General features: G+C 35.8%; 2 protein-coding genes across 3 annotated transcripts; one reads left to right on the top strand and one right to left on the bottom strand.

Annotated features, from left to right (window-relative positions):
* Positions 1 to 3,767: 3,767 nt before the first annotated feature.
* On the top strand, positions 3,768 to 13,416 carry LOC132604214 (uncharacterized). Its single transcript, XM_060317617.1, has 10 exons — positions 3,768 to 3,958; positions 5,154 to 5,236; positions 5,341 to 5,418; positions 7,430 to 7,542; positions 7,667 to 7,732; positions 10,513 to 10,614; positions 10,712 to 11,246; positions 11,937 to 12,142; positions 12,332 to 12,495; positions 13,104 to 13,416. Exons 1-10 carry the CDS (start codon positions 3,837 to 3,839, stop codon positions 13,237 to 13,239), a joined length of 1,605 nt encoding a protein of 534 aa, XP_060173600.1. The 5' UTR covers positions 3,768 to 3,836; the 3' UTR covers positions 13,240 to 13,416.
* A 2,850-nt stretch (positions 13,417 to 16,266) lies between these two features.
* Positions 16,267 to 22,537, bottom strand: LOC132604213 (casein kinase 1-like protein HD16). 2 transcript variants are annotated; one of them, XM_060317615.1, is made up of 16 exons: positions 22,015 to 22,536; positions 19,963 to 20,094; positions 19,795 to 19,868; positions 19,616 to 19,685; positions 19,458 to 19,513; positions 19,278 to 19,349; positions 18,784 to 18,878; positions 18,587 to 18,653; positions 18,360 to 18,489; positions 18,062 to 18,280; positions 17,827 to 17,969; positions 17,579 to 17,753; positions 17,328 to 17,418; positions 17,079 to 17,236; positions 16,805 to 16,993; positions 16,267 to 16,687 (listed from the first exon to the last, which is right to left on the bottom strand). In XM_060317615.1, the coding sequence occupies exons 1-16, from the start codon at positions 22,273 to 22,275 to the stop codon at positions 16,628 to 16,630; spliced, it is 1,992 nt and encodes a 663-aa protein (XP_060173598.1). In that variant the 5' UTR covers positions 22,276 to 22,536; the 3' UTR covers positions 16,267 to 16,627. The 2 variants fall into 2 exon arrangements, with proteins under 2 accessions (XP_060173598.1, XP_060173599.1); XM_060317616.1 differs by lacking the exon at positions 19,278 to 19,349 and having other exon boundaries at positions 22,015 to 22,537.
* Between the last annotated feature and the right edge of the window lie 1,744 nt (positions 22,538 to 24,281).

Genomic DNA, 24,281 nt, shown 5'->3' with positions numbered 1-24,281 from the left:
ACATGTGTTGTTCAACTTTAAGAGTTTGTCTTATTTCTCTTTTATGTTATCCTTAATTTAGTTTAATATTACTTTAATTGCCATCACATAATTTGATAAATCAGGAAAAAAAAAAAAACTTTTGAGATATTTTGCAAGACTCTAATTCAATCCCATCCCCATCCCCCCACCCGCACCAACTCTTTTGTGTTGCATGTATTGGTGTTTAATCACTAATTTTCTACGTGATAAAATAAATATATGCTCCTTTTTTAGTTTACTTATAAGCTTTTGCCAACAAAAAAATAATCTTAAAAATATAATAATTGATGTAGGAGTGCAATTATTCATAATTGTTTTTGTGTAGTTTTCAAGTATATAAATTTTATTTTAATGGTTCAAAAGTATTATAAGTCCACATAGTTAGTAATTTAAAATACTAAAAAGATTAGAAAAAATAGTAAAAGAAAAATTGTCTAACTACCCAAAGAATAATACCTTCACATAAAATGAGAAGGAAGGAACACTTTTTTTTTTAACAAAAAAAATGAAATCAAGAAACATATTACACTATGGCATAATAAATCTACTAAGGCACATAAGGCATTGTAAATATTCATTGCTTAACGATTAAATCTTCTGAGATGAGTATCACTAATATAGATATTTACAAGTCTATTTATAGATCTTATTCTTCTATCTTAAGCTCAAAAAATATAGATTCCACTAACAATATTGTTTGTGACATTCCTCTAAAGATTTTAAAATTTAACATTACTATGAATAATTTGTTGAGCTCTTATATGGTGAGCTTGCTATTGAAAGTAGTTAGGATAGCTAACAAAATAATGAATATAATTTTGTTTTGTTTAATGATTTTAGCTTAAAATCGATCGTCACATTTGTTTTTTCTTCTTGGAATGTTTCGCAAAAAGAACGGGTCTATTTGATGTTGAATTTCAACAATAGATATTGAAATACCCAGTGCGATAGAGGAAAATAAAGAAGAAAAACATTTGCAAGAAAATAATTAGCTCCGTCAATGGATTGTTGCTTTATAATGCGTTAGTTGATTTTCAATTAATTATAACGTCACTTATCAACTATGCAAGTCATATTTTCTTTATTTATTTGAGGTTGAAAATCGTGCTAGCATTTCTTGGGCACTCAAATGTTTTTTTGCAATAATTGGTTAGTCAATATTGATTTAATTCAGGAGAAAATGAGTGAAATTAATTCAATATATGATAAAGTTCAATTTGAATTATTGGACCCTATATTCTTAGAAGCCTTCAATGAAATAAAAAAGAGAAGAGCTCTAATATCATGAATTTATTTGAAAATAAAAGGAAAATCTTCTTTAACTTTCAAATACTTTTTTTATTATGATTTAGTTTTTAAGATTTTGTAGAAAATGGCGAAGTACTACTCCTTTAATAACCTAATGTCAAAAAGAGCTAGGAAAAAAATAAAAAATAATTATAAATTTAATTTTAATGTTAGTAAGCCCGGGCCAAGTGACACCAGTACATAGATATACACTTTAATTTGGCCTTAATTGGCAATTAAAAACTCAAAAATTTTGAGAATGCACATCTAGACACTTCAACTCGTCCCTAATCTATCTTGTGGACACCCGATGCTGTCGTGGCACATAAATTTTAGTGATGACTAGATAATCATTTTGTAAGTTGGAGTATTCAATTCTAACTGATTATGTATGTCAAGTTTTAAGTGTCTATATAAAAAGGATATGCATATACACTATATTGTCCCCTCAATTAGCAAGGTTGCTAAAGAAAAAACTTGATAAAACACTTGTTTTTTGTTAATAAACTAATATTACATTCAAATAAGATATGAGCTTTATTTATAATATTACTATAAAATTATTTTAATGGATAAGTAAACATACATATTAGAATTTGTACTTCTAAATTTTGGTCTTACCAACTTTTAGATTTGATTTCTTAGTTGAATATTCCTAGCAAATAAATAAAGAAGCAAATCAAACAAAAAAGAATTTAAAAAACTACTCCCTTCATTCAATTTATGTGACATTATTTGACTTGGTGCGGAGTTTAAGAAAAAAATAAAGAAAGAAAAACTTTTGAAAGTTGTGGGTTTCAAAACAAGTCTTAAATATTTGTGCGGGCGTAAAACATCTCATAAAATTAAATTGTTTCTAAATATATAAAAAGGAAAGTGTGTCACATAAATTGGGACAGGGGGTACCAAATAAATTTCATTTAAAGAATATTACTAATATTAAACAACAACGAACCTAGTGTAATCCCACGAGTGAAGTATGTGGAGGATATTTGTACACCCCTGCAGTTTCTGAGACACCCTCAGCTGGGGTATGTGGAGATATTTGTTTACCCCTGTTGTTTCCGATAGACCATCGGCTCAAAGAAGGGTGAAAAAGAAGGCAATAGTAATAAGTAGAAACAATGGCAATATAATACAAAAATTGAGGCTAAAGAAACAACATGTAATATTAGAAATCTAAGAATACGAAAAAACAAGACAAAACTTATACTCCGGGAACGTGAGAGAAAAATATTCATACTATTATTAAAAAATAAATATTTTTTTAATTAAAAAAATTAGCATTTTTTGGCTTTTCACAATTCAAATAACCAAAATATTAGAAAATGATTATAGGTGTACCCAATAATGTTGACTGAGTCCAACGTTAAACGTCCGTTATCGTCGAGTTTTACTAACCTGTGCCTTGACTCAAACACCGCACCGCTATTGCAAACGGCGTTTTACACTCTGTTTGGATGATCAAAATGTATAATATATTGTATAATATTGTACTGCATTAATAGAGAAAAGGACAAAAATGATCCCTTAAATATGATAGTAGGTTAAAAATAGTCCCTTAACTATGCACTTAACGGTTTTAGTCCTTTAAGTTTGTTACAAGCTAACAAAAACGGTCCCTTAACTATGAGAGGAGGTTCAAAATAGTCCCTTAACTATGCACTTAACGGTTTTGGTCCTTTAAGTTTGCCATAAGTTGACAGTTTTAGTCTCGACAAAATATTCATCGAACTCTATTTGTTAGATTTGACGAGAACTATGAAAAAAAGGAAAAAATTAGTGAGAACTCTAGATCGGTCAAATAACTCGGGACAAAACCGACGGACGTTAGTCGGTTATAGGAAAAAACTGAGGAAAAACCTACAGACTTGATAATGTCAAAAAATAGTGTCTCGGGGCACAAAGACCGACGGATTCTGTCGATTAAAATCGAGGGAGTTCATTCGCTAAGTAAAATACACTAGATTCGTTTTTATTGAAAACTAGAGAAAACTAAATACTTTCAGTGTAGTGATTTTTTTTTTTTTTTTAAATAGTTTCCGCGCATTTTTCCTCAAAAATAACCGATGGACTTCCGTTGGTCTGTAGGACGTTAGTCGTTTCCGCCCTTTTTTTCATAGTTCTCGTCAAATCTAACAAATAGAGTTCGATGAATATTTTGTCGAGACTAAAACTGTCAACTTATGGCAAACTTAAAGGACCAAAACCGTTAAGTGCATAGTTAAAGGACTATTTTGAACCTACTCTCATAGTTAAGGGACCATTTTTGTTAACTTGTAACAAACTTAAAGGACTAAAACCGTTAAGTGCATAGGTAAGGAACTATTTTGAACCTACTTTCATAGTTAAGGGACCATTTTTGTCCTTTTGTCGCATTAATACAAGGATCTCGTAAGTTCATTTATTATAATTTGTCTTCCAAAGCTTAGGAGTACGCATATATATCTACTCGCGTAACATAAAATACTCACACAATTTAACTTAATCAAGTTACACCATAGAGACAACGAAGTTAGAAAAAAGAAATGGAGGACGATAGAATTCTAGAGAGAGAAAGGTATCAAATGGAGCAAATACGAGAGCTCGAATCTGAGGAATTACAAGTTGAAGAAGTCGATGAAGAATCATCAGATGAAGATGAAACAACGTAACCATTTTAATATTAATTCGTAATTTGATTTTCTTTTACATTTCGATCTAGTGTCCATTTTTTTTTTTTTGCTTCAACTGGTTTAGGGTTTTTTAATGGGAAAATTACGCTCTATGTCTATTTTGTCACCCGATTTAGCTCATATTTGTGTATACACTCTATTATACACTTTATTCAAGGTTAATACATTATGTATAATGCTTTCTCCCTGGGTATAATGTTGTATTATACCCGGGGACAGTTCAAAGAGAAATGGTGAACAGATTTTTAGCTCTATCATCTATCTGCAAATTGAAAATGGAAAGTGAAGGAAATAGTACACGAAAGTGTAATTACAGAAGTGGGGTCTGGGGAGGGTAGAGTGTACACATATCTTACACCTTTTCGATGACCCTCAGACTCAAGGCAAGCAAATGAAAGAAGTACGGAAAAAGAAATAACCTAAGCGAGGAAGCCATGGAAAAATACTATAGGAAGCATAAGAAAACATTCTGAATAAGAAACAATAACTACAGAAAATTACCTAAGTACAAGAAACAACGGATAGTAACATAATCGAAGGACAAGAAACTACGTTGGGTAATAGCACGACTACTAGAATGGAAGGATAAGTGAAACAACTCTCTACTACCTACTAACCTTCTACCCTAGTCAGTGTCCTCCAGAACCTCCCATCTAAGGTGATGTCCTTGTTAAGCTAGAGCTGCGCCTGTCTTGTCTAACCGCCTCTTCCCAATACTTCTTCGGCTTGCATCTACATCTCCTGAAACCATCCATAGCCAACCTCTCACACTTTCGCTCTGGAGCATCCGTTACTTTCCTCTTCACATGCCCGAACCATCTCAGCCTCGCTTCTCGCATCCTGTTCTCCACCGAAGCCACTCGCACCTTGTCCCGGATATCGACATTTGTAATCCTATCTCTCCCAGTATGCCGACACATCCATCGCAACATCCTCATTTCTGCAACTTTCATCTTATGAATTTAAGAGTTCTTGACTAGCAAACACAAACTCATCGTTTTCTATTGGTGAAAATTCCAATTAATTATATTGGGAACTTAATAAGTTTTCAGTTGTGTGATCTAATGGATTTTCATTTTCTCATTACAAGTATCAATCAAGAATTTCTCAACTAAAAGCACCATTTAAGAAATGTTTTTTTTTTTTTTGGTCTTTGGCTGCTGATCATAGTTATCGTAGTTCGGGGGGAGCATCTGCATCTGGTGAATTTACTTATGACACCTCTTTGGCTGCCTTACATTCTTACCTTGGTGGTAGGTGTATTCTGCTTTTCCATTTTCATCTTTCAATTGCTTTTTTGGGATGATGTGACTTTCACGTTGTTTGACTTATTTTCTTGAACATTTTCATGCGTCAGATGTCGAGGATACTCATAACAGGCTGGCCTTCTTGGATGGCGGAGCTGTCTTAACTGTTCCTCTGTTCTATCTTGAAGGTAAGTGTATTACTCGGTTGCCTTGTGACTGTTTTTTTCAGTTAAAAGTATTAAAGGAGGAAAAGGAAATATGACCACTAACTGTTTGAAACAAGTTGTCTTGTTTTTACAATTCTAGATGTGCAGTGTGCTACTACATGCTGTTTGTGAAGTTCAACTAGATCTTATATTTTTGTAGTTTCTTCTTGAGAAGGGACGGCAGTGCATGAGTCTTTTACCATAAACGAATTTCTCTTTAACTTTTCCTTTTTAAGAAAATTTGGATTTTGTTAAGTGTTTTATGTCTAACCACAATTTCTTACTGATTATTTAGATTTAACAATTTCAGAAATTTGAAGCCCTAAATAAATTTAATTTCAGATTCAAGCAATGGTTTCTCAAACCTTTTTCTAGTTATCCAGACACAAGAATCATTTCATCTCCTTCTGGTACTGACAAATGTAAGTTAACTCTAGGTATAGCGTCATAGAAAAGTTGGAAAGGTTTCAAAGAAACTTTCCGTAGGTTTCGACAGGCAGGGATAAGAAGTTTCACTTAGTGAGGTAGGACATTGTTATAACTTCCAAATGTTGGGGGTAGGCTTGGAGTTAAAGATTTGAGGGTTTTCAATAAAGCCCTACTAAGAAAGTGCCTATGGAGGTTTGGGACAGAGGAACATACTTTTAGGAAGAGGTAATAGTGGAAACTATGGGGTCTTGGAAGGAGCTCGGAGGAGTGAAAAGTTAACCACGCCTTATGGTTGCAGGGTGTGGAGGAACATTGTGAAGGGATGGGAAGATTTTAGCAGCCATGTGTCTTTTTAGGGCAGGGGGGAAAGAAGAAGGATAAGCTTTTAGGGACAGGGGTGGTGTGGGGACAACATTTTGAGATTTTCTTTTCTTAACATTTACAACATTTCATGTTAAAAGGAGATGACAGAACAACGAGTGCGGATGATACAAGGTGGAGAATTTCTTTGGAATTTGATTTTTAGGAGGAACATGCAAGATTATGAAGTGCCGGAATTCCAAAGTTAGTTAAATTGCATAATAAACATTCGAACATCACAGGATAATCATGATGAATGGAGGTGAGTGCGAGGAACAATGGAACATTTTCTGTTAAGCCTTTCTATGAGAAGCTTCTGGTCAGGGAGGAGGTTGCATTCCCACATAGATCGATTTGGATCCCAAAGATTTTGAGAAAGTTGTGTTCTTCACTTGGCTAACAACAACATGACGGCCGAAAATTTGAGGAAGGTTACATACATTAGTTGGTGTTTTATGTGTAAAGGCTCAGGCGAAGATGTTGACCATCTTCTCCTTCATTGTCAGGTAGCCTCGATGTTGTGGTGGGAGATCTTGTTGTTGGTTTGGAATATCTTGGGTTATGTCAGACACTGTGAAAGAATTAATGTTCAGTTGGAATTGCGGTAGGCGGTAGGTGGAAGAGAAGATGCAAGGCATGGAATGTCCACTAGCTCTCATGTGGGTCATTTGGAGAGAAAGAAACAGCAGAGCTTTTGAAGATGTTGAGATGAACTTTGTACAATTGAGGAATAGCCTCTTATCTCTTATTTCTTTTTGGTGCACCCATCAGCTTCCTTTATGTATAGTAGATTGGATGTCGTTCATAAAATTGTAGGTTTTCTACCTTTTTTTGGTATATTTGTTGTATACGGGCGTTTCTATGCCCACACTATTAGTTAAATTTATTACCTCATTAAGAAAAACTCTATATGGTATATGTGTGGAGTAATATCTTAAGGTTGCATCCAGTTAGTACTAGTAGAGCTATCAAATGGTATTTTTACCAGCTATTTTTTTTTTGTTTTGTTTTGAAAACTGGTAAAGTTTAATTTCATGTTATGCTTGTTACTTGATCCCAAATTAGCATGTACGCTTTTCTTTCAGCACAACAACTGTCTCAGAGTTCAGATTTCTAGGCAGCAAATGTTAACTCATGTGGGTTTGTCTTGGGTAGTTTAACATCCCTCACACTGTCTTATGTGCGTGCTTTATTTTACTTCCAGGAGTTGTTTTATTTCCCGAGGCCACACTTCCTCTGCGAGTCATTCAGCCTAATTTTATAGCTTCTGTTGACAGAGCACTGAGGCAAGTTGATGCTCCTTACACAATTGGAGTGGTAGGTGGATGCCTAATGGCACTGATGTTTTGCTCTCTCCTAATGGCACTGATGTTTTGTTCTATTTCCCTAAAATTTCTTTCTTTGAGTTTTGAGTGGGATTGCTGGTAAAAATTTATTCCAGATTCGAGTTTACAGGGATCCAAATAATGGAAGGATAAAACTTGCAACCACCGGTACAACCGCTGAGGTATGGAACTTGAATCCTCTGCCTTTCTTGATAGTTATTTTTTCGATGCGTAGTTGAATTGATTATATTTCCTACAAACTGTTCGAAATGTTATTAATAAGTAGACAAGAATCTCGACTGTTTCTGAAGAAGAAATTTCATGTGTTTTGTGACATTGCATCTTGTTACTAGATTTATTTTGCGGAATCCATTTATTTCGCGTTACTGGTATAACATTGGAAGATTCTGGTTCTGCATAATCTAAATTTGAAAATATGGGAGCTTTCTGTTAGTTTATTTGAAAAAAAGTCATGTTCTAGAAGCAGATCGAATCTGTATTGTCAACCTTTTTTTTGGGTAAAAATCCTTTTCTTGTGAAGTTGAAACTTATGAGATGCATACAGTTTCTTGATGGCAAGTTCAAAATGGTAAAAGCAATGTCTCAAGTTTTTTTCTTTCTGTTGTATATGTTAGTTGCATGAGCAAGTTCTATTTGTTTGTGTTATTCCTTCTGCACTTTCAATGTAACGGCTCAAAGGTTGCTTGGCGTATTTATGCTAAGAGTTGAATTGCCTTTATCTTTTTCCCTTTATGTTAGCCAGAAGATTGATGGAAGAGACAATCTTTTATTCTTTTTCTTTTTTGGGAGCAAAAGTGATCCCATGTAATCTTTGCTGTTACAAAACATTCAAGGTTATGTGCGATCAATTGGTGAATTTTCCTTGAAGTTGGAAAAAGTTTCCAAGATCCCCAAGATAGCAACCATGACCTTCAATATTGAAGCAGATTATTAATGCTAAGGATAATTTTATATCAAAGATGATCTTGCCTGTAACTAAAGGAAACAGCTGAAAATTATACATCCTTCAGATGCAAGCTGTTTTGTGTGGATTACAAAATGTCATGCATGTTGACATATGAAAATGATTTATATTAAAATAGTATGAACTTTTGGACTGTAAGAAGGTGCTCCATTATGAGAGTGATGTAAGTTAGATAAGGGGTGAGAATTTCTGCAATTATGATCTAAAATCGACTAGAATTTCACACAGTGATAAGCTTGCTCTACTAGAGACCGAATGTAAGTTCAGATAAAGGGTGAGTTTTAGCACAACAATAGGTTTCTTCATTACGAAATTGATTGTGACCTTGTTGGCATCCAAGGGTATAGCCCAGTGGTGAATGAAGTTGGCTGAGAACCATAAACACTACTCTCTCTGTCTCAATTTATGTGATACACTTTCCTTTTTAGTCCGTCCCAAAAAGAATCATACATTTTTATATCTAGAAATAATTTAACTTAAAACTTCCCCTTTTACCCTTAATGAAATGATTTTGAGCCACACAAGTATCCATGGCTTGTTTTAGACCACAACTTTCAAGAGTCTTTCTTTCATCCTTAAACTCCGTGCCTAGTCAAGCTATATCACATAAATTGGGACGGAGGACGTAGGTGATTTCTTCCCATTGGTGGGCAGAGTTACCTGGTACCTGTGCCGGTGGAGGTAGCAAGTGCCCAGTGGAATAGTTGAGGTGCACACAAGCTTGGCTTGGACACCACCTTCGTAAAATTGATATAGGGACCTTGTTGCTTGATGTGTTGCTCTTATTTCACGGGTGAGTCTTGGAACTTCTCTGTTTAATATGTTGCTAAGTCATTAGATTTGTCTCTCGCCCTTGTAATGGTACATGTTTAGTTGGTATGACACTTATTACTTTAATGCTTAAACAGGAATTAAGGGTAGATGTGATTTTATTTCCTTGCAGATTTTTTCTCACGCACCTTTCTTTTGTCTTCTTCACCAAGGAGCAGAGAATAATTTTCTGACAGGAGGAAGACCTTGGGTTACATTCATTTCAGAGCTTGCTTTATTGTAGCAAGATGACTAGCACAACACCATAACTTCATTCTTTATCTCAAAAAAAAAAAAAACACCATATCTTCATTCTCTTTTAAAGCTTAAAGTAAGAAAGTACTTGATGAAAAAAGAAGCTTTCAGTAGGAAAGTAGAAGAGTCATACGAGAGATCCTATTTTAGAAATGGAATTTTTATTGGAAAGCCTGTGGAAAGTTAACTATATACTGTTACGGGTTCAGTTTTACCTGGTAAAAAATGGTCAGGAACCGAGGTCAATGCATTATTGATTTGGGTGATTTCAGCTTTCTACACACAAGACATAATGATATCAGCTGATATATTTATTTTTGCAACTTATTTTTGATAAAATTCTTTCCATTCTTTTAAGTGAGCAGCAAACAAAAATTAAAAAATCGCATGGTTGTTTGCCTTATTTATCCTTGAAACATGACGATGATACAATTAAGATCTAAAATGACATCCTGTGTCCTGTGTGTGATGTTTGGTTCTGTCAAAGTGACTTTGGAAAATCTTCTTTGTGATTATATGATGGGCATCTTGTAGGTAATATATATGCCTATGTTTATAGATAAGTAAGACGACAGTAAAATGCTTGGCGTCCGTTGGCAAATTAGTACATTTTTATGAGACCCAAAAATTTGAAGTTCATATTTATTTAAGCAATTCAATTCCAGAGCATTGACACTATGACGTGATGTTCTTGGTACAAGCCTAACTTCCCCAGAAGAATTACTACTTTTCCTGCTGCCAATATATGTTAGTCAAGTTGATTTCCTAATCACCATGCCCTTTTGAATTGACATGCAAAGACAGTATATTCATTATACAGTGAGTTGATTTATTTATGTTTCAACAACACATCGAAAGATGGCTTATTGTATGACTTGCTGATTCTGGGTAGCTATGTTTATACTGTTTTAGATTAGGCAATACCGGCACTTAGAGGATGGTTCGGTGAATATTGTAACTCGTGGGCAACAGCGTTTTCGTCTGAGGCGCCGCTGGATGGATGTGGAGGGATCAGTAAGTGTACAACAAATACTAATATATTTGTTTAAAAAAGGTATCCGTAATTTGTAAATCCTCATAAGCTCATGTTCCATTGCACCTTTTTGTCTAGCCTTGTGGGGAGATACAAATCATCAAAGAAGATTTTCCATTGAGAACACCCAGGGAGGCTGTTGGAAGATTGACGCCATTAAGTATCTTCCGATCTGGTGTACATATTCAAATACCACCGATAAATCGCTCTCGAGTTGACCAATATGGCTTTGGCAATGAAAATGATTCGGATGCAATGTCAGAGGAAAGTTTTGAGAGTGAACTCTCACCCACAGAAAGGAGGTTGCACCAGTCTGCTCTTGTTTCTTGTGATATGCTCGAGGATTCGACGAGCAGCGACGATGAGAATATTGAGCAGCAGTCTCGTATCAAACCTGCGAGATCTCCTTTTGATAATTTTAGAAGGTCATTCGGCACGGGGAAAAACCGAGAGGCTGATGGTGTGAGGCTCGCTTTAGGAAAATTGTCTATGCCAACCCACAACACATGGAAAAAGCATTCTTTAAACCAGTTCCGTGAAGTTCCAAGGGCCTTCTGGCCCAGTTGGGTGTACCAGATGTACGATTCATACTCTCTTGCTCAAAGGGCAGCAGGTCGTGTGTTCTTCACTTTCTCCTTTAAGAAAATTATGGATGATGAATGTTCCAAATGTGATCACACTAGTTTGGAGTCTTTTATAGCTGCACTTGGTCTTGGTCTTGGTCACTACCCAGTGTAATCCCACAATAGTGGGGTCTGGGGAGGGTAAGATGTACGCAGCCTTACCCCTACCTGGGTAGGGAGGCTGTTTCCGATTGACCCTCGGCAACCCTCCTCCTTTATCCGGGCTTGGGACCGGCAATGTGAGCGAGCTCACACAGGCGGAGTTCTTTTATAGCTGCACTTATGACAATGAAATATTGGTGAAAAGATCCTTCTTTTTCTCATTAAATCGGTTTAGAAAAAATACCATATGCTAAAAGTTGGGTATTTTGAATCGAAATTTACATCATGCTACATGTGATTTATGCTATTCATGTGTTGTCTCCTCCATCTTGCCATACGAGGGACTTCTCTTTTCTTAACATGAGCTATCAACTTGTCTTAGATGGTAATTGCCTGATTTCTTAACGACAATCATTTTTACTGTGTTAATCTCTGTACGTTTGTGGTCTCAATCGCACTTTAATAATTTTATTCTTCCGGTGTTTTCTCGTCTTTGATTCGAGTGGATCATTTGAGTAAAAGTTAGATTTTCCCCGGAATTGAGACGGTTTGAGTAACATTGAGTTGATTTTTTGCAGGTCGATGGAAACAGATAGTTAGGGCACCAAGCATGGACAGTTACGTTACGAAGCCGGGTCTTCTTTCATTTCATATTGCAAGTAAGATGCCCGTGTCTGAATCAACAAGGCAAGAGCTTTTGGAGATCGATGGAATTTCCTATAGATTGAGACGTGAAATTGAATTGCTTGAGAGTTTTGACTGTGTGAGATGTAGAACTTGTGAGGTAATGCAGAAAATGACACTTAATGCTAGTCTGCTGTTTTAAATAACTGAATATTGTGTCACTAATTCTTACACTTTTCCCTTCTTGAGGACTCTAATTGTGATGCAGAAAATGACATTGACGCTATTCCACTGTTTTAAATAAGTTAAATATTATGTCACTAATTGTTGTATTTTCCCCTTCTTGTAGACTCTAATTGCCAGACGGAGCGATATGTTGGTGATGTCTAGTGAGGGTCCTCTCGGTGCTTACGTCAATCCACATGGTTTTGTACATGAGATAATGACACTATTTAAAGCAAACGGGTTGGCTGTTATTGGAAATCCTGTTGAAGAATACAGCTGGTTTCCTGGGTAAGTTATTTTCAGTTGGCTGATTTTTACGGTCAGCTATGCCTTGTGTCAGTTATTTCCATAATTTGACCTTATTTGACCAAATGTATGAGTAGTGGGATGTTTCTAATCCACACTAATGCACTCTGAAGAATCACTGCCTGACATCTGTTGTGAGGGAAAACAAAGTGTAAGCTGTAGTTAGAAGTTAGAACCATCTTCATCAGACAACTTCATGGTTTGGTTTTAGCCTATGTTGCTCGGACTCTCCAAAAATGTTGCCACACCCGTGTCGGATTCTCCAAAAATGCACTACTTTTGGAGCATCCCACATGCACCCGTCGATATTTCTGAAGAGCCTAAGCAACATAGGTTTTAGCTTCTTGTTCACTCATCTGGAATGCGAGAAAGTAGTCTGCTACTTCCAGCATTAATTGGAAAATCAATGCCACTGGACATCGATTAGAGTACAGGAATTAATTGATGCCAGTGGACATCGATTAGAGTACAGGAATTTGATTTCAAGGGTAAATTGCAACCATGCCTTCATATTCTGGTTTCTGTCGAGTCCTATATGTCACGAAATCTTGGTGTGGAGATTTGATAACTAAGAAGCGACTTTCTTGTAGGTATGCCTGGTCAATTGCTGAATGTGCTACTTGTCAAACTCAATTGGGATGGCTTTTTACCGCTACAAAGAAGAAACTTAAACCCAGATCATTTTGGGGCATTCGGAGTTCCCAAGTTGCTGATGATTCGCGTTGAAGTTATTATGTTTTGTTTACTTGTAGTTATTCCGTTGGCTGGTCTTGTAAATTTGAAAGTTAACTTCCATGTTAGAGCTTTTGTACTTCGATAATAGCTCTTTCATAGCTAATCTGAGATGTAATATTTCAATTTTTTTACAAATAAAAGCCTTTGTTTGGCTAAAAGTTACTTTGACTTTAGCTCATATTTGAGATCAATTGATGTTGTGGAGTATAGGGGGAGTTATGGATATTTATGGAGAAGTGTGCGAGTAAAGATTGCAAAAGAACATTTAGCTCCTGATATTGATACCGTTGGATGTCAACGCTCAACAGATAAACTAGTACTCCCTTTAATTTAAGTGTCTTTACCTTTTTAGCCTCTCTAAAAGAGAATGTCTTTTTCTAAGTAACATTCTAATTTCAATTATTATATTTGTTTAATATCACAAGATTTAAATGGTATTTTGCTATATATGCAAAAAAAAAAACTTATTTTTTTAAATCTCGTGTCTTCTCAAATTAAGACACTTAAAATTGGAACAGATGAAGTACATTTTTAGAGAAAGACTTGCAAGAAAATCTATTGAGGAAACATCTAAGCAAAGAAAACGAATTACATGATTCTTTAGTGAATTGTGCGATGAATTACTTCTAATTGAAATTTTGAAAGGAAACATGAGGGGAAAATAATCTTTAGTACTCTGAAAGATGGTAATAAAACTGAAATCTTTTTATTTTCCAATATTTACTCTAGGGGTGTCAATGATACGGTTCGATCGGTCTTTTTATAAAATTTATACCACACCAATTTTACTGTTATTTTATTTTGTATAACAAAAAATACTTTTAGAAACCGTCCCATCATCTCGGGTTTCTTCGATATCGGTGCGTTCGGTTAATTTTCGATATTTTAAAAAGTCACCTGATGACCGCAATGCAATACCAAAAAATAGTTGAAAGTAGAAAATTAAAAAGTTATAATCAAGCTGAAATGCAACATAATTGGTAGACCTAACTAATGAATGTGACTACTAAATATATACTTGTACTTGTTTCTTCTAATAGAATATCAATATCATAAAAAAATGTTGAAGACAAGAACTATATTAATAAATTAAATTGGTAATCTTCATAGCAATCAATTAATTTGAAATAGATGAACCAATGTCCACAACTTACATGAACCAGTAAAGCTTAGGTAAACTATTCCACTGAGTTATTACACCAAGTACTTGCTACCTCCCACCATCACATAAAATGGATAATTTTGCTCAACCAAGATTAGGTAGATAGGAAAAAATTGCCAGGTATTTTTTATTTTATTTTTGTTAAGATTTGAATCCTAATCTTCAGAGTTTCAACCACTTCTTTGACCCCACCTTTTGGGTGCCAAGACATCAACCCCTGTACAAGCTAAGTGCAATAGCTACCACTCTTTGCTCCATCCAAGTGTGTCACTCACCAGTTTGATGCTGAACAAGTAACCAAATCCTCCACATAATATGGAAAACACTTTTAGGACCCTAGAAATATTCTGCTGAAGCTGGGAGCCAAAGCCAGCTCCTGCCAACAGTCGTCACATGTAGACATGCACACCACAGAATTGTGCATCTAGCAAAAATTGACATGGTGAGTGACGACGGTCACCCAAATACAAAAAATACACACCACAAAGACTAGGAAGGGACGAGGAGTAGAGGATTGCATTTACAAGTAGGGCCAACTTCATAAAAAACACAGGTTTCCACAGGTAACAATCAAGTTCATCCACAAGTACTTGGTAACAGCTCTCATCCGATTAGCAGCTACTGTTCCCACATTAAGCCACAGGCAGGCAAACACCTACCACCAAATTAAATTGGTAAGTCCGGACTGTGGAAAGAATATTATATTGCAATGTAGCCACAATTTCTGTAATCTCTTGGTCTATTACCGTGATACTCCAAACAAGAAGTACCATGGGCTAGAGATCAACCTCCCACCAGAATAATAGCTTCTAAAAAAGCCTTAGATACTCGAAATCCAAATCGTTGTAACAAAATAATCAGCAGACTGACCTAATAAAAATATAATTAGCAGACTGGTAACTTACACATCTCAAGTGACCCCCGCGTTGCTATGTGATAATAGACCATCTTCTGTAGCTCCAAGTATGCAACACATTGCAAATAAGCATCTTTTCAGAAGATAAGCTACTGAGTACACTTGGTATGGTACCTCAAATACTTGTTAGAAGAAGTTTCTGATCGGCAGAGACTTCACTTTTGCAGGCTAATGTACCAGAACTACCTATTACATCACTCTAATGCAGGCTAATGTATTCATACTGTGAAACTTTATTAAGGGAATGACAACAGAACAAAAAGTAATAACCGAATGCAAATGAAACTGCTAGATAGCAAATATAGGCCTCGTTTGGAAGGAAAACAGGTGAAAAAAATCTTCACCGATAAATTTTTCACCTTCTTTTCATTCCAAGCGCCACCTGAATATCTGAAGAAAACCACCACTTTCCAAGCTAACAATTTCTAGGACAGCCTCAGAAACTTAAATATCCAATGATCGAAAACTGATTAGATGTACTCTGAGATAGACAGCAATCTGTATTGTGAGGACTCTTATTCTGAGACAGAAATTGGAAAATCAACTAATTACGTATCCCAGCAAAAAAAAAAAAAAATTGCACACAGTTCTACCAAAGTGCCAGAACAGTCACTAGTGCATAGTAAGAGCAACCAAACTAAACAAGGACAAACTTAAGAATAAGAGTTTACTGTAGTGTAGAGGTATGACGGAGGAGGAGAGAAACCTGTGCTGAAAATTATAGTTTCCAGTGACCAAATCTCCAAAATGATCATGAATGCACATAAAGAGTGATAGAGCTAACATATAAAACAACAGGAACGAAGTTCTACTACATATGTAAAAATTTATTTCCAGGACAAACTCGCTTTTAAGAATTAACCGACATAATATATGGACTGACATGAGCCAAAACCAGGAAGAGGGGAAAGAAAAAAAGAGATAGAAAGTGAGACGTCGCTGACTACCAGTGTTCAAACTCCTTCACAAAATATTAAATTGCAGGGTTCATAATACTACAAAATATCCTGTTTGGCTTGCATCTGAAAACTAATTATTCTTCAATATGTACAATCTTTAACAAATTTGTAAATTACTCCCATCCTAGCTCATAAACTGCCTATACTAATATTCACACACATTGACGGCAATGGATTTTGCAAATAGCATCACCAAATGAGAAGAAAAGCCAGTTTGACAAGCATGAAACAAGTGCCGTCTATTTTTCTCCATTTGTTAGAAAAATAAGCAGGTAGTTGCTCAAGGCACATTCAGGGTTATCTCATGGCACCAAGGAAAATTAGCTGCCAAACCTTGGTGCCTCAAGAAACAGTTCGCCCATAACAGACAGATGCAAGGTAAAGATTTTTTGCCCATTTCTCCTGCAAGGAGCAAAATCAATAGTTAATTCTGGAACATGGAGGCTAAGAAAATGAGAGCAAGAATGACAAACGGAGTGGTCCCCTGTTAAGAGAAGCATAATTGATTAAATAAACAACCTTGACATGAGTGCTAGGAAAAGCAGAAGTACGAAGTGTCTCTTGTGTTTCATCCGCGGGTTTCCTTCTTGGAACACTTAGAACAAGAGCAGCTTGATCCCATGTGGCTGCAGTCGATGTAATCCTATAACCAGCATCCCATCTCCTGTGGATCCCTTCACTAGGATAGAGAAAATCTAATTCCACCACCTGCAAATTACATACCGATTTCCAAATTTGAACACAGGAGCAAGTGACCCTAAAAAAATTTAAAAAGGGAATCCATGATAAGAACCTGCTCAGAGAAACCAGCCCCACGGGACATAACAATTGCCCATCTGCTTCCTGCAGTTGCCATGGCAGTGACATAAAACCCCTCTCTCCATTTTTTGTTTATCCACTTAAATGGAAAAGACTCGCTGACTTTGTATGACTGCTGCAGATACTGCGTACCTGACATTTTACAAACAAAACAAGTTTAGTCTGCCCTAATTCACAGATTATGGTGCAAAATATGTATAGCATGTTAAAGAGTTCCACTAACCCTTTGACATTACAACTAATGAGCTCCCATTATTAGTTCCAGCTATGGCACTAATATAATAATTCTTCTCCCATTGCTCCATAATCCATTCCTATGTTTAAACATAAACAGAAGGAATTAGCTCAAGTCTGAAGGAGTAAACTGAATCATGATAAGTTTGCTAGAGGTATAGCACATTAGACATGCAAATATGCAACATAATTTAATTCGAATATGCTTCAAGATTGACCACTCTTTGAAACAAAACAGACCTTGTGAAGAAAAAAGGGTGATAATTCATAAACTTGGGAGCTGAACCCAGTTCCCGCATCCATGATTAGGGCCCACAAGTTCGAAGAAGATGCCACACTGCTGATAAATAGTCCATCCTCATTTCCTTTCTCAATGTGCTGAGCTAGCCTCGTATCAGCAACGTTATAGTGATACCTGCAAGCCCAAACAATGTCACAGCATTTTTCACAAGCTCAAACCAAAGAGATTTTGGCAAAACTGTATATACCTTTGCTTCATTGGGCGACGAGCATTGTAAACACTGATCCATTGTGTCGCAGGCATTCCCATGCGAACCTTCTTCTTCGGCTGTTCATCATCTTCTTCTTCCATTGTCAACCTTCCTCTTTTCTGCCCAACTTGGTAAATAAGCTTCAAAAAATGAAAAACATGTTAGCAAAATTCTACTTGATTCTTCAACATCAACAGAACACTGGAATAAAGATGTACGCAAATAACACTACCTTTTGTGCACCATCAGTGTTGATTGGCCTGATGTCCGGATTTGGACCTACTACTCCATCAAATAAGGAGATATACTTAGCATAGTTAGGCTCCTCGTCAAACTTCAAGTTCACAACATATTCCACAAACTGCCTAAACGGAGCAGGGCAGAAGCAGCAAAGAGTTTCTGGAGAAGTTGCCATCTTTTTCTTACAGACAAGGAAACCTTTGTTCTCACCCTAAACACAAATAATTCGTGTCACCGGAAGGAGACATTTGCAGGTAAAATGCCGCTATTAAGTTCAGAATAAAGAAAACCTGGTATCCCTGCCAAGGCAGCCGGCCTCGGAGAAGAAAGATGAGTGTGTAAGCCAGTGACTCTAAATCATCCCTCCGGCTTCCAGTCCTTCCCAGGTGAGCGTGCACACTAGCATACCTTACAGTTCCTCTGAAGCAATGGTTCACTTAATAGTCAGCGGAAGCAGACGCAAAGCAAATGTAGTCAAACATAGAGATAGGACAAATTGAATTGTTGAATATTGTACCTGAAGACATCAGGCCGTTGATCATACTCGACATGTAAGCCAGTAGAAGTATCACGCCACCTTGTTGCTGGAGCATTCAAACAGGTACATCAGAAAGACCATATTATGCTAAATAGAGCATGGTGAAGAGAGAAGATAAGAAAGATCAACAATAAATTGCCTTTTTCTTCTTCTTTTCTAAGCTACAATTAACTCACCTAATCCAAGGTCAACAAGAAACAATTTTTTTTCATCAGGAGTTCCAGGGGTTCCAAGAAGAAAGTTTTCAGGCTTTACATCCCCATGCACATACCTTCAGAACAATATCAGCCAGAGAAAGCAATCAGATCAATTAAGCATTATTTCCCTGTTGTGCCTCTTGTTTTTTTCTTTATGGGGAGGCCAATAACGACAGCGTAAGCCATGTTGCCCAAAATTTATAATCTATCTAAAGATAGAAAACAACAACAACAGCATACCCAGTGCAATCCCACAAGTGGGGTCTGGGGAGGGTAAGATGTACGCAGACCTTACCTCTACCTCTGTCGAGAAGAGAGGCTGTTTCAGAAAGAACCTCGGCTTGAAAGGAAAGAAAATTAAAGAAAGGAAAATAAAAGAAAAGGAAAAGAAAATCAAAGAAAAGAAAGGATAGAAAACAGCTTCCTAAAATGTAGTATGCTAGGAACTGTTAATCTAAGTGTGATATACTTACCCTCTGGAATGCAGTTTCTCTAGTATGGAAATTGATTCAATGGCAATGCATGCTACCATGTCAACAGACATCCTAAATCAACAACATAAGAACCAAAGAGCTGGCAATGAGGCCCAAAAGAGAAAAATATGTTAAGGATAAGCATTTCCTATAACAACACAGATGGAGAACAGATCTTACGAGTGGGAATTATTGTTCCAGACATCCCACAAACTAGGACCAAGCATATCCATAACCTGCAATTTCATTACAGGAATTAGCAGTTTTAATGGAGATTGGAATCAACTGCAACTTGAAATAAATGATGAAACAACTCCATTACACTGCAGATGACATACCATTATATAGTAATCACCTTGACGTCCCTTGTAATGTACGCGTGGTATACCATGACTACCACCAAGGGCACTAAAAACAACAGGAGAAGGCATCAACTATTAGAAAATATTTCGTTAACAGATATCAATAAAATAAATAAGATAACAGAAGTTGCAATGAGCATTTAATGACCACATACTTGTAGACTTGCCACTCATAAGGTGGTCCATAGTTACAACCTTTGCTGCTTCTATGCTCGAATTTCAATGCAACCTAGAACAGATATTATAACTTCATCATAAGAAAAAGAATCATCTTAAGCATACAACAAATAAAACAGTAAATAATTGGAGAAGTACTGGTGTACCTCTACAGCTCCTGCCCCAGTTCTTTCATGTGGATTTGGTGGGTTTGCACGACGACCTACATACACTTGACCAAACCCTCCTTTACCAAGTTTCTTGTCAATCCTATATGCTGGCGATCCACCAACCTGGATCTATTGCACACAAAAGGAAACAATGTAATACGACAATCAAGTCAAGTGCTTCAATGTAAAAGTAGGGAAAAAGTGAACTGGAAGAAAAGCAGTATAACGTTCTCCCCGTTGACAGGTCGTCTAGAGACCTCATAATTTCAGCAACCACAAACAAATTTATCAGTACCAAAGTTAGTGACAAATAACTACTAAAAAAGAAAAGGGAAACCCGGTGCACAAAGCATCCTGCGTTAGCACGTTCATGGGAAGGGCCGCACACCAAGGGTGTGATGGAGACAACCTACCCTAATGCAAGCATTAGTGGCTGCTTCCACGGCTCGAACTCGTGACATATAAGTCACACGGAGACAACTTTACAGTTGCTCCAAGGCTCCCCTTCAAAGATATATGTGTGTATTGTGTGTGTAAGTAAACTAGTAATGAATGTGATGTCACTACCAAAACTTGGGGCCATGACCGGCACTTAGTAGCTAGACCATACCAAGTGAACCAACTCGAACCAGCCCATACTCAGCCTATCCTTCAGTTACACCATACAAGACCTCAAAATAACAAATTCTCACTGAGCAAGACTGACCATACAATTGAAAGCAGTCAGAAAGAACAAAATGTAGAAACTAGTAGTACACCAAACTACAGTACCAGAACTGCCTTAACCCACAGTCAAACACTACGTTACTGCAAAAAATTCATTCACACATTGCATATCCACATTGACAAAAATTTACACACTAGACAGACTCAGAAATCTGCAACCTTGTGACTAGCAGAGTCCAAACTGAAATTTACATCCAAGAATATCACAAGACATTTACTCCCTCCGTCTCAAATTATCTGTCGTGATTTCTAAAAAATAGTTGTCTCAGACTATTTGTAGTTCTAGATGTTCAATACAAAGTTTTTCCCCATTTCACCCTAGTAGTAATTAAATTGTTCTTGAAGACTACAAACACCTCAATTATGGGGTGATTTTATGATTGTTCAAATGCCAATGAAGGGTAAAATAGTTAAAAACCACTTCTAATTAATGTTTCTTAAGGGGCGTGTAAAAGAGAATCACGACACATAATTTGAGACTGAGGAAGTATCTAACTTAGGAAGTATCTGTTACAAGTCTCAAAAAAAAAAAGTATCTAACTTAGGCAACAGATACTTGCAGAGTTCAAACTGAAAATTACATCCAAAAATACACTAGACATTTATCTAACTTAAGAAACAAATTGTTAAAAGCAGAGATTATGAAACAACACTCGGCTATCCAGTGGCGGAGCCACATGTAGTTAAGGGGTTCGTCGAAAATTACACCGTGTAGCTAGGTAAGAATTTACATATTGACACCCCATGGCTTCTTCGTGGATTTTACTTCTTTATATTTTGACCGACCTTAGTGAAAATTCTGACTCCACCACTGCGGCTACCTACTACCTTTCTACCCTTATCCCTCAACTTGCTGAGTCTAAACTGACTATTACATCCAAAAATACACAAGACAATTATCTAACTTAAGAGACAGGTTGTTAAACAGAGAGGGGTCTGCAGAGGGTAGGATGTAAGCGGACCTTACCAGGGGCGGATCTAGAAGGTCTCCAGGGTGTTCACTCGGCAAAAAAATTACACCGTATATATAAGGTAATTTTCTTATTTTTATGTACATATATAGATTTTGAACACCCTAAAACACAATATTAGAGGTTATCTCAATGATTTAGGGGGTTCAAAATTCACTTTCAGGTGACAAGTTTAAATTCTAAACACTACATTTTTAATTTTCGAACACCCTTAGTAAAAATCCTGGATCCGCCACTGGTCACCTTACCCCTACCTAGAGGAAAAAAAAAAAAAAAAAGTGACAGCAAAGTAGCAAGATAAACAAAATACCATACTATGCAGTAGTAAAAAAGGAAAAGATTACTATTATACCCTTTCAGGTAATGGAGCAGTACTGCCTTCATCTTCAGCACCTAAACCTTTATCACCACTTTGTCCTCCTCCACTTTCATACTCATCCATATTTCTTTCTCCTACCTCTTCACCTAATGGTAGTACAACCTCATTAGCTACTGGTACAACCACCTTAGCCTCCTGTGTACTATTCTTATTCTTTCCTCTTTGCCTTGTAACTCTCTTGTTGTTGTTGTTGTTGTTACGGCCTTTGCCCGCTCCACTACGCAATTGAGGCATTATCGATCATCCATCAAACCCTAAATCGACCTTCATCAATTTTTACTCGCCCGCCTTCTAGAATCTTCCAAGGGGTAAAATCGGAATTACAGAAATCCAAGCACCGATGTATCTGTAATTCTGCGTATACTAAAATTAAAGGGTTTATTATTATTGTGGAGATCTATCTATTTTTTTTTGAGAGAGAAATGATGAAAACAAATGGCTGCCTTCTAAGAGAGACGACGAAAGTGGTGATGATGATCAACAAACTACAAACAGGTGGCAATTGGACTTCCGTTATTTTGTTGTAAATTTATTACTCTTGTCCAATATAGACTTTACACAATTTTAAAAAAATAATAAAAATAAAGTATATATTTTATCATGATATTCATATTTATTGGTGTATAATTATATTAGATTTAAAAAATAATTTGAAATGAGTAATTAATGCTGAGGATAAAATAGGAAAAATAAATTATTTTTCTCTTGATATAAGAAAGTGAACAAGTAAAAATGAAAATTTATTTATAAAATAGTGGATAAGTAAAAGTGAACGGAGAGAGTATTTACGTTTTTTAGGTTTTTTTTTTGTTTCAAAATAAATGGTGTTTTAGGATTTTAAGAAATAATTAATCTTTCAAAATTACTCATATTTACATAATCAAAAAATCATTAATTTTCTTTTTAAAGCATAAGTTAATAAAAATATTTTTAATTTTCTAAGAGTAGGCACTTTCCACTTATTATGGAATGGAGGGAATATAGTTTATTTTGTTTACTCTTTTTTTTTTTTAATTTAATTTATGAATTAATTTTCATGCCACGTAACTCATATTTCGTGAGTGGGTTTGTACCTGGCGATAACAAATGGGAAAATGACATAAGAAGGGGATAAGTGATTCTTTGGGACCGTTTGGCCATAGAGTTGGCTCAATAGATTTGAAATAGTTTTTTTTTTTTTTATTTTTTTTTTATTTTTTTTTTTATTTTTTTTTTTAGGAATGATCCATTATTTTAACTTCAAATTTAAAATATAAAATTTACTGGAAAAAAAATTAAAATATAAAAAAATTGATTTTAGGAGTGTTTTAAAAAAAGAATTTTTACGCTCCATACCAATTAGGGTAAAATAATTACCCACTGTAGCTGGTGGAGAGGCAATCGGATAGGTCATCTCCTTCATTCTCCTCGTTGTATGACTGGATCTCCATCGGAGAGGTCGTCTCCTTCATCCTCTCCCTTGTACCGCCGAATCTCCACCAGAGATATTTGTCTTCTTCATCCTATCCCCTGTACCCCAAATCTCCATTGGATCTCTATTATTATACAATTTTATACATTTAGAAGTGTGTATGAACACCTCTTATGTATAAACACCTCTTTCATAAGTTTGTATAATATTACATACCAGCGTAAACGTATGTATAAACACCTCATATATATTATTATACACCTTTATACAAGATTGATACATTATCTACAGTAGAGTATAAAGTTGTATATTTCTATACATTGTTGTATACTGTGAAAAAGTGACTATGCGGATGTAATTCAAAAATATGACTACATGCATGTAATTTTTATGCTGGATTGTACATTATTAAAATTTCCCCTTTAAAAAAATTCTAAGTTTCCACTAATACAAAACCTCAACTACACTTTTATATCTAAACACAATTTTTTAACTTTCAACTAACCTTTCTCAACTTCAAATCTCAACCAACTCATGTTCAAATGCCGATTAATTATCCTGTTAACTACACACCTAAAGTTTGACAAACTTATGGTTTCTGCTTGATTATAATTTATCAACACTTTTAGGTTTATCAAACATATAGATAAATTATAAAACATATTTATAATTCAATTTTAACAATTTAAAAACTTTAGGACCAACTTACTTGTTGGAGGAAATTTCTTATTGATGATTTCTACGGACACACTCTTTACAATCACCTACTTTTCTTTCGTTCTATGGAATTTTACTGTAAAACTTTCGAACTTTAAAACAATGCCTTGAA

This window comes from Lycium barbarum, chromosome 7 (genome assembly GCF_019175385.1).
Source record: "Lycium barbarum isolate Lr01 chromosome 7, ASM1917538v2, whole genome shotgun sequence".
NCBI classification, from domain to species: domain Eukaryota; kingdom Viridiplantae; phylum Streptophyta; class Magnoliopsida; order Solanales; family Solanaceae; genus Lycium; species Lycium barbarum.
The sequence above is the reverse complement of the archived record's forward strand: the minus strand, read 5'-3'. Positions and strand labels throughout refer to the sequence as shown.